This window comes from Pterocles gutturalis, unplaced genomic scaffold (genome assembly GCF_000699245.1).
Source record: "Pterocles gutturalis isolate BGI_N339 unplaced genomic scaffold, ASM69924v1 scaffold22257, whole genome shotgun sequence".
NCBI classification, from domain to species: Eukaryota; Metazoa; Chordata; class Aves; order Pterocliformes; family Pteroclidae; genus Pterocles; species Pterocles gutturalis.
In genome coordinates this window covers 63,601-77,518 of record NW_010113378.1, presented here as the reverse complement: position 1 = coordinate 77,518, position 13,918 = coordinate 63,601, and the positions used below count along the sequence as shown (strand labels likewise).

Below are 13,918 nucleotides of genomic sequence, written 5' to 3'. Positions count from 1 at the left end.
CGGGCTGGCGGTTAATTTCTAGGCGTTTGGGCGCCGCGTTTCAGGCCTCTTACGTCCCCTTGTAGCGTGGAGGTTGGGTCCCCTCCGTGTGTACAGCTAAACCGGTAGCATACTTCTCATGCCTTCTCCAGTCGGGTGTGTAACGAAGAAACAAAGCTGAACCGAGATGCAGTTAAAGCAGTGTTTCAAGTGACTTCATTGTCGGCGTTGTATGTCTTGATGCTTTATGATGAAACTCTCTTGCAGTTCTTTTTTTCCAGGCTTGTCTTCACTAGCTTGCTTTGTACCTGATATTATGCCATACCTGGGTCCTGTATGTATACCTACATCTACCAGTGTCTGATTGTGCAGGATAATGATTTTAATTTGAGATAGTTGATCTGTCACAGAGGAGGGACTGGCTCTTGAGTGAGCACAGTTTACCAGCTGCTAGTTCTGTTGTGTGCAGCTCAAATACAGTTTTGCATTATGGCCTTCTCTCAGTTGAGCTAAGTGGACCTAAGAGTTAAATGTGAAATGAAGATGTAACCCTCAGAGCCTGAGTTTTGGGGAACAAGGGTAGAGGAGGGAGAAGGGCTGTCAATGAGAGTTTGACCTAACCTCCTATCCCAGGCACAGTGGGTAATGCAGCCTCTATTTCTGCATTGTGTGGCACCACTGTGCAGCCCCACAGACCCATCCTCACCTGATGACATCTGCCGCTTGATCACGAGGTAGCATCTCATGCTCCACAACTAAGCCCTGGAAGATGTCCAGAGTCAGTGTCTACATGACAGTTGTATAGACTTTAGATACAGTATATCTTGGATTACTTCCTTTACGAAGATTTCGGTAACTAAAGTGGTCAAAAAAGGGTTGGAAGAAATGGTTGTCTTGCCACCCCCCCACCCCCACTTTTTTGATTCTTCCAAGTGATATTTCATGAATTGTAACAGCATATGCCCTACTGCCAGTTAGGTTGCTTATTTTCATGTGAGCCATCAGATAAGGGAATGTTTCTGCATTCTCTTGACAATTGAAAGCCATTGTGCACAGGCCAGGGCACAGATGAAACCCTTCCTCATTCTGAGTTATGCACTTGTAACACTTGTTTTCACACTGTAGCATTGACACGGTTTCTTTTGCTTTTCTGGTACCCTTATCCCTAGGAGAGGGAGTATGAACCATAGCACTTAATGTAGCTAACAAACTGCACTGCAACAGTGAAAAATTGCTGCCTGGTATGATCACGTTTGACAACTTTTTCAAGGTCTGTTAGAGACAGCAGTCTGGATTTCCAACATGGAGAGGACTGTTCTGTGTGTGTATACTCTTATAAAACATTATATACTTATATGTAATTTTAATGCATATAAAATCCTTTATATTTAAAAAACTTCCCCAAATCCTTAAGCCTCTAACGCTGTTTTCTGAAGTTCACACCAAACTTAAGCCTATGGACAGCTTCCAGTATAATGAGAGAATCCATGAGTTCGTACTCAAACTGGGTTTTGATAGTATGTGATAAAACAGTTTTTGCAATTCTTCTCACAAGTGATTTCAGCAGAGAAAGGAGTAATTTCTCAGCGTTACCTCCAAGTCATTGTACACATTCACTGACTTCTGCAGTGCAGATCAATCCCATAAGGAAAAGAAAATAAATAGTCTAGGAAAATTTGTAACCTCAGGAATGGGACAAGAAACAGCTCGTTGATCTAGCAATTGCATCCAATGTTGCTGACTAGCTCTAGAGCAAACCAGTTCAAACAGAAATGAAATGGGGCTTTGCATTTTTTGAGTTAAAAGCGTTGCTCATTGAGCACTTTATTCTGTAGTACCTTATTTAATCTTAATCTGCAGAATTCCTTATAAAGTCCTTGGTATATTGCCGAGTAATGTACTTTTTCTGGATAAGGAAACCTGTGACACAATGAAGCCATAATACTAGTCTGCTGAGCTATTCAGAATATAGCGAGTCAACAAGCATTGAACGTTCTATTTTGTAACTTATCCAATCTTTAAATGGCTCAGCCGATCAGAGACTAGATCATCCATGAATTTTAAATACTTTTTCTGAATATTTTATATTTGAAGTATCCAGTCACTGTGGGATTTTTATTTTATATTATTTTTTTCACTCCAAATAAGCAGCATTCTTCATCTGGCAGTGTGATAGGTACACACCTTCCATACACACCGCTTTTAGCACACGTTTGGAGGTAGCACTTGTTACTCTTTTGAGTGTTCACTTTCCTAATTAACCCCTTTGATACTTTTAAACAGCCTTTTACAGCCTATTTTTCAGTCTTTCAGAAGCCGATTACACTGTGCCATAGCTCAGCGCAGGATGGTTTCTATTTTACGTAAACTGATGTTGTGAAACAGATAGAGAAGTAGTGACTTATTTCCTTGGATAACTAACAAACTATAGGTAAGAGTATCCCTAGTGAGAGGTTTGTAACTACTTGCAGGGGTCAACTTAGGATCTGGGGACTCCTCATTATATTAACTGGTAACTTCTGCTGAGAACCTTGTGATTGGCCTACGTGAAAATACACTGCACATTGTGCCAACTGTGAACTTATCCGCATCTGTGACTCCCATCACTGTGAAATTAAACAAAAAGGGTTTTTCTGAAGGTCCACAAATCACATAGTTTGTGTAGCTATCACAGTGCTCACCCTGAAAGATACACTGGTCTGGTGAAACTGTAGATTTCAAAAATGTGTTTATTTTTTTTGTATAACAGGTTTTCTTAAGTATAGCAATGTAGTCGACTAGATTGAGTAGCTGTGTGTATCCAACAAGAAGGCACAATTATCACACAGCATACAGATTTTTATAAACCCAGTTTTGATTATGTTTCTTCAACATATGACTTGCTACTTTCTCTAAGAGACACTTTAGGATCATTACCAAAAAAACATTCTTCATCATTTGTGTGAGTTAGCAACCCAAAGGTATTGAGTCATGTTTGTTTTGGAAGTACATTGCACATAGGGCTAGTCAGTCATGTCTACAGAACGAGACACATGCTTTTTGGATATAATGCTGTATTTATCAAATGTAAAATTAAAAGCAAGTTTACAGGAAAGTATGATTGCAAATCGATTACATCATTTTCATTAGCCTTCCACAATTATTCCTCCAATGCAGTTGTGCCAGTGAAAAATACCTCAGCCTTTGCTGAAGCAAAAGATTTTAAATGTTGAGGATTGCTGTGCATATTAAATGGTAACATTTATGTGTCAAAACCAATGCTGTTTAGTGGTTTACATCGCACCATTCGGTTAGATGTCCTTGCCCAATGATTTCCAATAGCTGCTGTGCTGGTTCAGCCCCATCGCTGGCTCTTGTGCAGACTTGTCTCCAGGTCCTGTCTTTTTAATTACTATGACTTAACCTGGGATAGAATCTTTGACACTGATCTTAAAATGCCACAATTTCCTTTACCTTAATGTTCACGCCATTTTTATAGATTATACAGCAACAGGAAGCTTTTAAAAGGTTATTTTCTACATGAAGATGTAATTGATGAGACAAAATACTTGCCCTAGACAGCTAGCAAGCTTTAAAGATAAAATTTGTAGTGAGGTAAGAGAAAGTTTTGGAAAATAAAAGTCTCTGATTTTGTCAGAGGACAATTAAAGAGAGAAAATATGCTAAATATTATGGTAATGTATATTTGCTTACATTATTTGTGAAACAACTTGAGAGGTGTGGTGAAGTATAGTAAATGACTTACTTTGAGAATGACATCGTGGCTCATCTTATATTTTGAATTAATGTAAACTGCCCTGTAAACTACAGAAATACACCGAGAATGCTTTTTGCTTCTTTCCTCTCCATCATTGTAGCAACAGCAGATCTAGGTACCATTTAGAAAATAAAAGACTGATCTTCCTTTTCTGCAATGGTATTTAAGAGTTAAATTCTTAAATATATTGATTTTATCTCTAATTGTGAATATCAAACCAGTACTACTGACAACCTTCGTTTTAAGTAACTAGCTCTCATATGCATGCTTAGCACTTTGTATTTCTTGGTCTATGCTTAAAAGCAGAAGCTATCCAACAATATTAGAAAATAAAGTCACAAGGGCTTAAAGTTATTGTCCTCTTAAATAAGCTTCTCTCATGCACAACAGAAAAGGAGCAACTCTAAGATATGATCCATTATTAGTTTAAATGTAACTGAATGATGTTTTATATTGTAAACTGAAGATCATCAGAGTTCTGATAGACAGCTGTATGTTCAACAAGAAGACTTAAATATATACATATTAATATGGTTACTGTTACATATTCAGAAGCTGTCCACTAAAGATGGAGAGTTTACCCTAGTACATAAATAGCATGGAACCGGACTCTAAACCATCAGTAAATTTAATCAGTTCTCCTCTTATGTTATTTTACCAAGCCTGTAAGCAGGAAACCATCAAATCAATTTCAAAATAACTTTGTTTTAAAGAGTCCATTTGATCTGGCTGAAATTTCCTGAAAAATGAGGTTAGGGAGAATGAGTTTAACTACGGAATCGGTGAGTACCACTACAACTACTGAGCTGAGCTGCTGCTCTCACCATGTTCTGCAACAAGTATCTCGTCTACTGTGTCACAGTGTAACAACTTTCTGATCTGAAATTAAAAATTACCTACTTACGAATTCAGACCTTGTTTACTCCAATCAGCATAACACCAAACTTATTCTAATTATTATAACACTTTTCCATGTAAGACTTTCTGTAACAGAAGAGCGTGATTTTCCTTTGTAGTTGGAAGTGTAATAAACAAGTTGCATTTCTCACCAGTCCACCTGCCCTGAAAAAGACAGCAGGACCTTGATACAGCATGATAGTAGGGAGATGTAAGTACATACATATTTGCCAGTTTATTAAAAAGCTACCACGGCATTATGCTCTAGACTACACTTTCTTTTTTTTTAAATAAAAAACAAAACACCATCTTTCAGCCCTTAAGGTTACGACAGTAACTGAAAATACATGAATTTAACCAAAGAAGCAGTGCCAATCTAAAGATACTGCTCACCTGGAACAGTATCTTTAAAAAATGTAATGTGGGCCCAGGGGGTATTAACTCAAACCTCATTAAATTTGTTTAAATTACACCTTCATTGGATAAAGTATAGATAGTCAATTGCTACTTACTGAGAAGAACTGCTCAGGTGAGCTCTTTAAGTTCAGCTACTTGCACATTTATTCGCAACCCTAACCACGAGTCTTGGCTCTTACAAAACTAACTAAGCCAGTTTAAAACAATTTGCCATGTCTTAACAAGAGTTTTAGCAGGCAGTGTTTAAATGGCGGTAATTATCCCACAGACAGGTAACATACTGTGGCATCATACTGCATGGCATCAGACTACAGAGCACTGAAAATCCCCCAAACTTGCAGTTCTCTGTATGAAGCACCCGGAGAGTTACTGCTTACATGCCCTAATCCTTTCAAGCGCGTGTGACCACAAAGTTACTTTCTGCAACAAAGCAGACAGTGAACAGCTGAAATATTAAGCATCTCTTCTTCCATGGGGTTTTTGTATTCTTGCCCCCCAAAAAAAAACCCCAGTTTATTTTCAACCCATCCACTAATGAGAAGCAGGATTATCCTAAAGTACCAGTTTTTATCACTTGCACATTTGAAGTCAAATCTGTTAAAGAACCAGAATCTCTCCAGTCCCTGATGGGGAAAAAATTGTAATGAAACTACAATTAGCAGATTTTGTAGGAAATCTGGCAAAAGTTATAATATGTGTGTTTTAAGTTTAGCTTTATTTTTAAAAAGTGAATTGCTTTTATATAGCAATCTAGATTAAAAAGCAAACTGTCAAAACTGAGAGCTAAGAATTGACTTTGCTTAACATTTATCACATATTGAAGGCTTTAGATGATCTGTAATCGTAAAAGTACATGAATTTCCAAACCAGTCTATGCCAGTCTTAGAGAATTACCAACCCTCCAACCAAATGTGATTAGATTTTATATTTAGAGTAAACACAAGTGTGTTATGTTGTAGACAGGCAAAAGCATATGTGTACTGACTTTTACTATGGGTGTCAGTATGTTGGTGTCATGTTTTCTTACCCCTCTCCTCTTATCCTAGCAGAGAATTTTAATTTTTCCTTTAGCTAACAGAAAAAATGGAGAGTCTTACTATAATCACACTTAATTTCAGGATTCATAATAAACATGCAAGTAACTTAGGAGAGATAATAAAGATGGTTCACTGCTTCTCCCCTAAGGAGATAAAATAGGTTGAGTTATTTTTTGAAAGTTCACTCTACAACACTGCATGCATGTACTTTAGCATGATACTTTGTCTGAGAGGGAGTGCTCCTAAAAAGCAATCTCAGAATCCAGTTAGTGCATTAAAAGGTTCAGATTAACAAAAGAAAACCTGGAAGAACTTAAATGTCTAGATACTGCAGATTTGAAGAGGTACCAAACGGCTTTTCCCGTTTTTGTAAAGTGAAATGATTGTGTTAGGTAGTAACTACAGTTCTTGCTTTTTCAAAGCATTGGTAGTTATATAAATGTATTATTTTTGGATTAGAAAGACTAATAGAAATATTAGCTTGGTAGCCTTGGAGGGTTTTCAACACATTTTTAAGCATTCCGAGAAAACAGAATGGAGGCGCTGACTGTTTACGTAGACCTACAAAAAACCATAAAAGTTGTGACGCTCTGTGTTGCGAAATATACCTGGCCCTCACAGCACAATTCATATCCATGAAGAGCATGTCTGGTCTTATTGCAAAGCACACCTGCAACTTCAAGAGGCACAATTAGGCAATCTATTAGCTTCTAATGATCAAGAAGGAAAGACTCCCAGTCTCCTCCTGAATTCTTCACTCTTTGCCACCTCCACAAGTCTCAGCTATGTGCTCCTGCCGCCTGCACCATGCCAGCTTTGGTACTTAGCAGACCTGCTCAGCCGCTGATACAGATCATCAGTCAGAAGACTAATTTAGCAAGCCTTCCCCCGTCCCATGAAGCTGCATTGTCTGCCGCTGCCCTGGTGAACTGGATTGATTCACAAGAAGGTCTGACAGGTGTTGGAGGTAGCACAAGGAAGAAACAGGACCGCGTGGCAAGGAAAACCACTTTTCCTCTACAAGCGAGCTATCTCATGAGCTTAGATTCTCTTAACTGCAGGTTTCATTAATTTACCATAAGAAAATAAACAAAAACTGGAGCAGTTCAAGATCTGATTCATTAGCAAATGCACTGTCCCTGCCTGTGGGAAGATCTGGAGAGTAACAGCTTCATCTGTCAAATTGCTTTTCTGTCAGTCTCTAAGTACCTTAGAACTGATTTTACAAACTCCAGCAAGCTCTGTGAGATGCCACCAAAAATAAGCTAGCAGGAAGTACTAAGCACAGGTCCTAATTCTACTTCTCCTTGAAGATATTTCCTTGGGATTCAGAAGCAGGAACATCTGCGTTTCTGGAAGCAGATATTAAATCCTTTTTTCCAAAAGTAGAGCAGAAGTCACACTTACAGTACTGACACTTGCTTTTTATATCATGTGATTTTACAAGTGCTTGCTGTGTCCTCCACTTGAAGTTAGTCCTGTTCTTGCCACTGCCAGAGGGGACTCAAACCCTCTTTTTCCCCATGCACACCCTAACCACCAGGCTGGAAGCCAGTCTGGTGTGGTGGGAGGAGTGTTGAAATATTTTCTCCTATACAGCTGAGGGTGGAGGTTCTGTCTGTTCCAAAGAGAATGACTGTAGTCTGGTGTTGGAACACAGTTGTCAGAATGGTCTGCTTATGTATTTTAGGTATTTATTTCTCTTATGTGCTTTGTCTAATGATAATTTTAATGAAAAATACACAGTTGTGCAAACAGGGATCAGAAATCTTTTCTTTCCAAAACTCTAGCCAAAAAGCTATATAGTCATGCCATCTAATAACATGCATTTATGTTGTAATAAAAAATGCATCACTGTTAATTCATGAAACAAATTTGAAATGGCTAGAAGGAAACTATTTTGTGAGTAATATGTAATTAAACTGTAGAGTCCATCTTTCTGGGAGGGGTGAATATCTGTAGTTACATGGTTTGTAATCATCCTGCCTCAGGATGTAAGTGCTGGCTGACTCAGGAAAAAAAATTGTTTTTGCTACTTATGAGACCCTGCTGTGGATAAGGAATTTTTGGGAATTAAAAGAAGAATCCTTCTGTAAAGCACTGCAGGCCATTGCTAGTATTTACCACATGAAGAGAGACTTCTAGTATCATATGTGTCCTCATAGCATTTATTAAAAAGAAAAAAATGATTTGTTGTATATCAGATGTCCTTAATTTTCATTAAACAGACAAAATAGCGCATTTCTGTGTGCTTTTGTGCACAACCTGCCTAGTATATGAATTACATAAAATCTGACAATTTAAAAAGATACCTCCTTTTGCAAACATCCACAGACCTAGAGGTGAAACTTCCTACACAGTTTTAAGCAAGTTAGTTTTTTTTACTTTTCTGCCCCTACAGTGTTGGCATGCTTGTAGCACTACTTACCCCTGTGTTCATAAGAATGCAATGTGTTTATCACGACAGCTGTATTTAGTGCTTCCTCAGATTTATGCTTTCCTGAGCTAGTGAAACAACCAGAAGAAGGGGAGAAAAGACTGAGACGCTTATGATAGTTTCTGCATAAATTAGACAAGGTTTACAGGTATGGTTAGTGTCACTTAAATGTTACAGCTTGAAAAATAAACTTTCAAGCTTACAAGACTTTTTTCAAATCTGAAAAATGAAACAGCAACTTCTCAAGCTAAGTACAGAACAACTGCTTAGAGTTTGGTTAGGTATGTATCAAGTAGACCATCTTTGAAGAAAAAGGTTAGTGGCATGCCAGCAGTACAATAGGTGTTAATCAGGGAAGGGAGAGAGTATTATGAAAATACTCATCATCTAGGAGAAAGGAGAAGGGAGTTAAAACCCTTTAGGAAACTGTGTGAAACTTATGTGCCATAAAAAGTCTTTCTGTTGAGTCAGTGGTGTATTAGTATGCAGTCCATCCAGAAGCTTGTCTTAATTTTCCAGATAAACAGGTACATTTAGTAAAAGATGACCCCTGTGCCTAGAAACTTTGTTACATTTATGCCCTGAAACCATCAGGACTACAGCAAAATACTGCTGAAATGGAACATGCAGAAATTAGGGCAGTAATTAACATGAGTTACATGACTGCTCATGACCAAAAGAGCTTTTTGTTAATAAAACCAGTGTTTTTTATTTTATAGGATATTGATTTCTAACTAGGGAGATGGAGAGTTGCCCAGAGAGCTGCTGAATCTCTGTCCTTGGAGGTGTTCAAGACCTGCTGGGACAAAACCCTGAGCAGCCTGAGCCAAGGTTAGTTTTGACCCCTCTTTGATCAGGAGGTGGGCTAGTGACCTCCCAAGACCCCTTCCAGCCTCAGTGATTCAGTGTTACTGTGTCTCATTTCAGACAGTTGATTTATGTGATGACTATGGGTACGCCCTCTCCCTAGACCAGCAGTTACACACTCCTGCCTATCAGGGTACCTCAGTTGAGTACTTTTCCCCATAGTGTATTAATGAAGCCCAAAACTCAGTGACTACATTTAGACAGTATTAATTCTCCCTACATGGTCATGTTTTAGTAGAACTGCTTTTCTCTGGGAGGAACAGCACAATGTTCTTACAGCAAAATTAACTCTTAAAATGGACAAACTGGAATGAGAGTAGGCTGTTGTTCCGTGACATATGCACAGCGTGTTCAGGCTCCTCAAACCAAACTGGTTAGCTGAAAGTCCTTGTTCCTTAAGTTCATTATCTTTGTTCCCACCGTCCAGAACTAGCAATGCTAGTTTGAGTCTTACATTAACAACCTTAAATTTTATCAAGTCCGAAATTCCGTTTTCTCTTCAGTTGTTCTTAAACCTGTTTCTTGCAGCCGGAATTGCCTTTTATTGTAGCCACAGAATTTGCCCTTTTTATCCTCCTTCTTTCCATCTGTCCAAAAAGTATTTTTTTTTTATTTGCTAAATAATTCATTGTGGGAAACTTCCTAAACTATCCTGTTAAACCCATCACAAAATATTAAATACTATGTTTCCATCTCACCTATGATTGTTGATGTGATACCAAAGTTCCACTAATTCTAATGTAGTGGAAAAGTCACATCTTTTAATAGTTCTGTTCTGTTTCAAGTCCAGCACAAAAGACAGTCAGGATACAAGTTTCTATGCAAAACATTGAACTGTCTGGCACTTTTCAGATGTGCTGTAGTTCTTCAATATTTAGTATCAGGGTGAAGTGTATGGCCACAGAACTTATATAGTTGAGTAAACAACCACCTACTTGTACAAATGTTTCTGCAGAAATATTTCAGAAATTTCTCTTGAAATTAGCATCACTATACAACTCTCTCCTCCCTTTTCCTCCTGAGCAGTCTCAAAATAGTCTACAATAGATACTTGTATTACCTTATTTTCATCTAAATTAGAATTTGCCATATGTTTATTTTGGTTCAGTCTTCAGGATTTTTTCATTATCCAGTTAAATGGTAGCTATCCGTAGGATAATGCACTACAATTTTTGCGGAATACAGGAGACCTGGTGTGCTATTCAAAGCAGGAATAGTTGATGTTGGGTTTACTAGGTGAAGGAAAGTGAATGTAGTATTCAGGGCATGTACAGACAGATTTTTTTTTGTCCTATACTACGAGACAAACAATGAGGATGACATTTGTAGTCTGAAGATTTTTAAAAAGGAAAGTATACTTTCTTTTCTTGACGTCTTTTAAAGACCTTTGGAGCATCTGATGCAATCACTACCCTCTGATATGTTATGCCTTTGATAACTTTTTGAAGTTTGTAGAAAGAATATTTTTATTCTCAGTTACTTTAGAAGTGGAATGTTCCATACGTCACTGTACCTAATGTTTGTATTTCTGACATTGTGTTTGGGTATGACAGACTTAAGTACCTGCACACAAATGGAAAAACGGTCTTTTGAGTAACTTTAGACTGTAGTGCTAAGCTTTTGCAGTACGACTGCTGGCAGCAGTATGTGTAGGTAGGAGAAAGGTAATAGAAACTGAATTTTCATCTACTTAAAGTGACAAGACAGACAGAAGGAACTGCTAAAATGTGCAAAAATTAGGGAAAATGCAAAAGTAAAGTTTTGTTTTCTGTATCGGTTTACCCATTACTCTATAACATCTGAACGTAATATTTGACTATTCTAATTCAGGTCTATTTTTTATAAGAAAAACAGATAGAATTGGAGCTCTGGAAGACAGATACACCCTATCTTTAAACTAATTAATTGCCTTTCCTTGAAGAAATGCCGTTTTGTTTTTGTTTGTTATTCAGACGCTGTTTTCTGTCAAAATGGATAATGTTTTACAGACTAAACTAGAATGAGGAAACTGAGTATTTTCTGCAGAATGGAATTCCTGTCGCATCAGCCATAGGAGCTGGTATCTTTTTGCTTTCCTTGTCCCTGGTTCAGTCACATGCAGATGAATGGACTTGGATCTTTCTCCTACCTTGGCTGAAGCCTGTTATTCGAAAGAGGGATTTTGATATGCTTCCTGAGCAGCATTACAGTGTTAACAGCACACGAACATACTGTAATCATCCAGTCTTTTCTCCTGAAATACTTTGACCTTAACTGTTTATATCAAATGATGTATTTTAAACTTTAAGAAGCAGTTTAGCCAAAATCCTTGTCTGAACTGAATTTTCCTGATAGAGAAGGGAATGTACTGGCTGTTTTTATAAAAATTCTACTGTGATTTATTCTAGTCTTTTTTGCTACTATGCTTCCATCCATTTTCAGTCTTAAGGCCCATCAATTTAGAAGACTTTTTTTTCTCATGGGGAATCAAAATATTCTGTTAGCTGGGCTCAGTTTTACCCTTGGTGAAAGTATGAACTAACACATGCTTTTTCATTCCGTATGTTCTGAAATGTTCAGCTCCAGAGCTGCTTCAGCATGCCATTCAGCTCATGAATTTGTCCAAGTTACAATTTTCTTAATAAAGAAAACTGTCAAATGTTATAAACAAGGAATAGTCCCAGTCCACCAAATGAAATCTAAAAGTGAGAGATCGTTTGCAATTATTTAAGCAGAAGGGAGCTTTGTGGCAAATGCAAATTAAACCAAGCTTTCTTGGGATAGTGTGAAGCTATTCACAGTTGCATCCCAATTACATTTTATTTGAGGCTTTTCCCCATAGAAAATAGTAATTTTTTTCCCTTGAAATATCTGTAAGTTATTAAACTTTGTCTGTCATAGTGCTTGAAAGTTTTTAAATGGAAAAATCATGTTTGTCAAATGAAATCTCTTGAGAAGAAATCAGAGCTTCTTATTGAAGCTTGTTAGTCTTTTTCTGCGTTTGAAAGTTTAATAACTTTGAAGAGAACAAAATAAATTTGAGTTCTGGATTTTTTTTTTTCTTAAGTGAGCAGTACCAGTAAGAAGGCAGTTTGTGTGTCATGAAATTGCTATGTCTTTTTCCCCTAGGTTTTTGAGAATGAGAGGTAGGAATGTAATTAAAACCTTATTCTCCCTTTGGCTGCATTTTTAATTTTGAATTCAAACCCTCACACAGTGTAATAGAGCTTTGCTTTAGGGTGTTTTATACCTCTATCAAAGTGACTGAAGTAATTAGTGTTTTATTCATTTTGGTAAGTATTTTGTCACTGGAAGCACCAGTGCAGGTCACATAATGGTTTGAAGCTCAGACAGTGACGGGACCCTAAATGAGAATGTCACCTTTTAATCAAGAGCACTTGGAGTCTATGGTATTGAAATGCCCTACAGAGAACATAGAAAAGCCATCCATCACTTTGTGACAGTCCAATCTTTTAGTGCATGAGTAAAATTTTATTCAGCCTTCCTAAGGTAGTTGGAATATAAGATGTTTTAACTCACCTCAAAACAGCAGCGTAAAAGTTTGAAAGCATAGTGCACAGATTGCTTTCTGGACAGCTTATGTGTCTTTATGCATTATCTTTATTTATATTGCAAGTGAAACATTTTCCGTATCCTGCTTCAAACACCTTCCCCCTCCCTTTTATACACCCAACAGGCGAGATTATTTCTGAATTTTAATTGTATACTTGTTGTTAGTTTTCATAGTTGATTAACTCTTGATGCTCAGCAGAAATACTCATCAAGTTAGAAGGAAAGAATTGCTGCTTTAGGAAGGGCAGATTTTGTAAGTTTCACACAGAAGAGTAGTTTGACACATGACGCCGAAGTCCCCTGGGGAATGCTTAGAAGAAGCTGAAGTACATTTAGTGACATGTACTTGGAACTATAAACTATTATTATAGTAATTCAACAATTTAATTTCAAGTTTGTGTTTTTATGTTTTTAACAACCCTCCATCAGCTTTCTTTATAAATGAAAGCAGCAGCATCTGAGGACAATGTCATAGTTTAAACAAAACTATTCTGTTGTCGTGCTTTTGGGAGATTTGATGTCAATTTAAGCAGAAACCTGTACCAGGAACCTTGTATTTTAAGATGAGTTGGCAGTGATGAAAGCCATTTACTTAAATGGATTTATTCCCGATTTACACAGTATGCATGACAGTGTTGCCCACCATACTAGCTGCTTGAAAATCAAGGACATTGATCTGTACTGTACTTAATACCTGTTTTCAGATGGCTACTACTAATTTTTTTTATTCAGTAAATTGAGTTTTTCAGTACCCTGTGGAACAAAATTTGCCGTGAATATGCAAGATTTGGGGTTTTCCTTGCTGGCATTTGAGCATTTTCAAGCTGAAATCTTTTTTGTCCTACCTCAAAATAAGGTAGGACCTCCTGTGAAGGGAGAGTGTTCCTAAAATGCTACCATGTACCAGCGTGCTGAGAGAGAAAAGGCTGGGGAAATTTTATCAGGCTTCATTTTAGTTAGTGGAAAGGAAAAGGG

At 37.5% G+C, this 13,918-nt stretch overlaps 1 protein-coding gene across 1 annotated transcript in view; it reads left to right on the top strand.

Moving 5' to 3' along the window:
- The first annotated feature begins 11,492 nt into the window (after positions 1-11,492).
- The window catches only part of INO80C (INO80 complex subunit C), an 18,682-nt gene continuing 16,256 nt past the window's right edge, over positions 11,493-13,918 (top strand). The window contains 1 exon segment of the mRNA XM_010074483.1: positions 11,493-11,603. Coding sequence (XP_010072785.1) covers positions 11,493-11,603 — 111 coding nt within the window.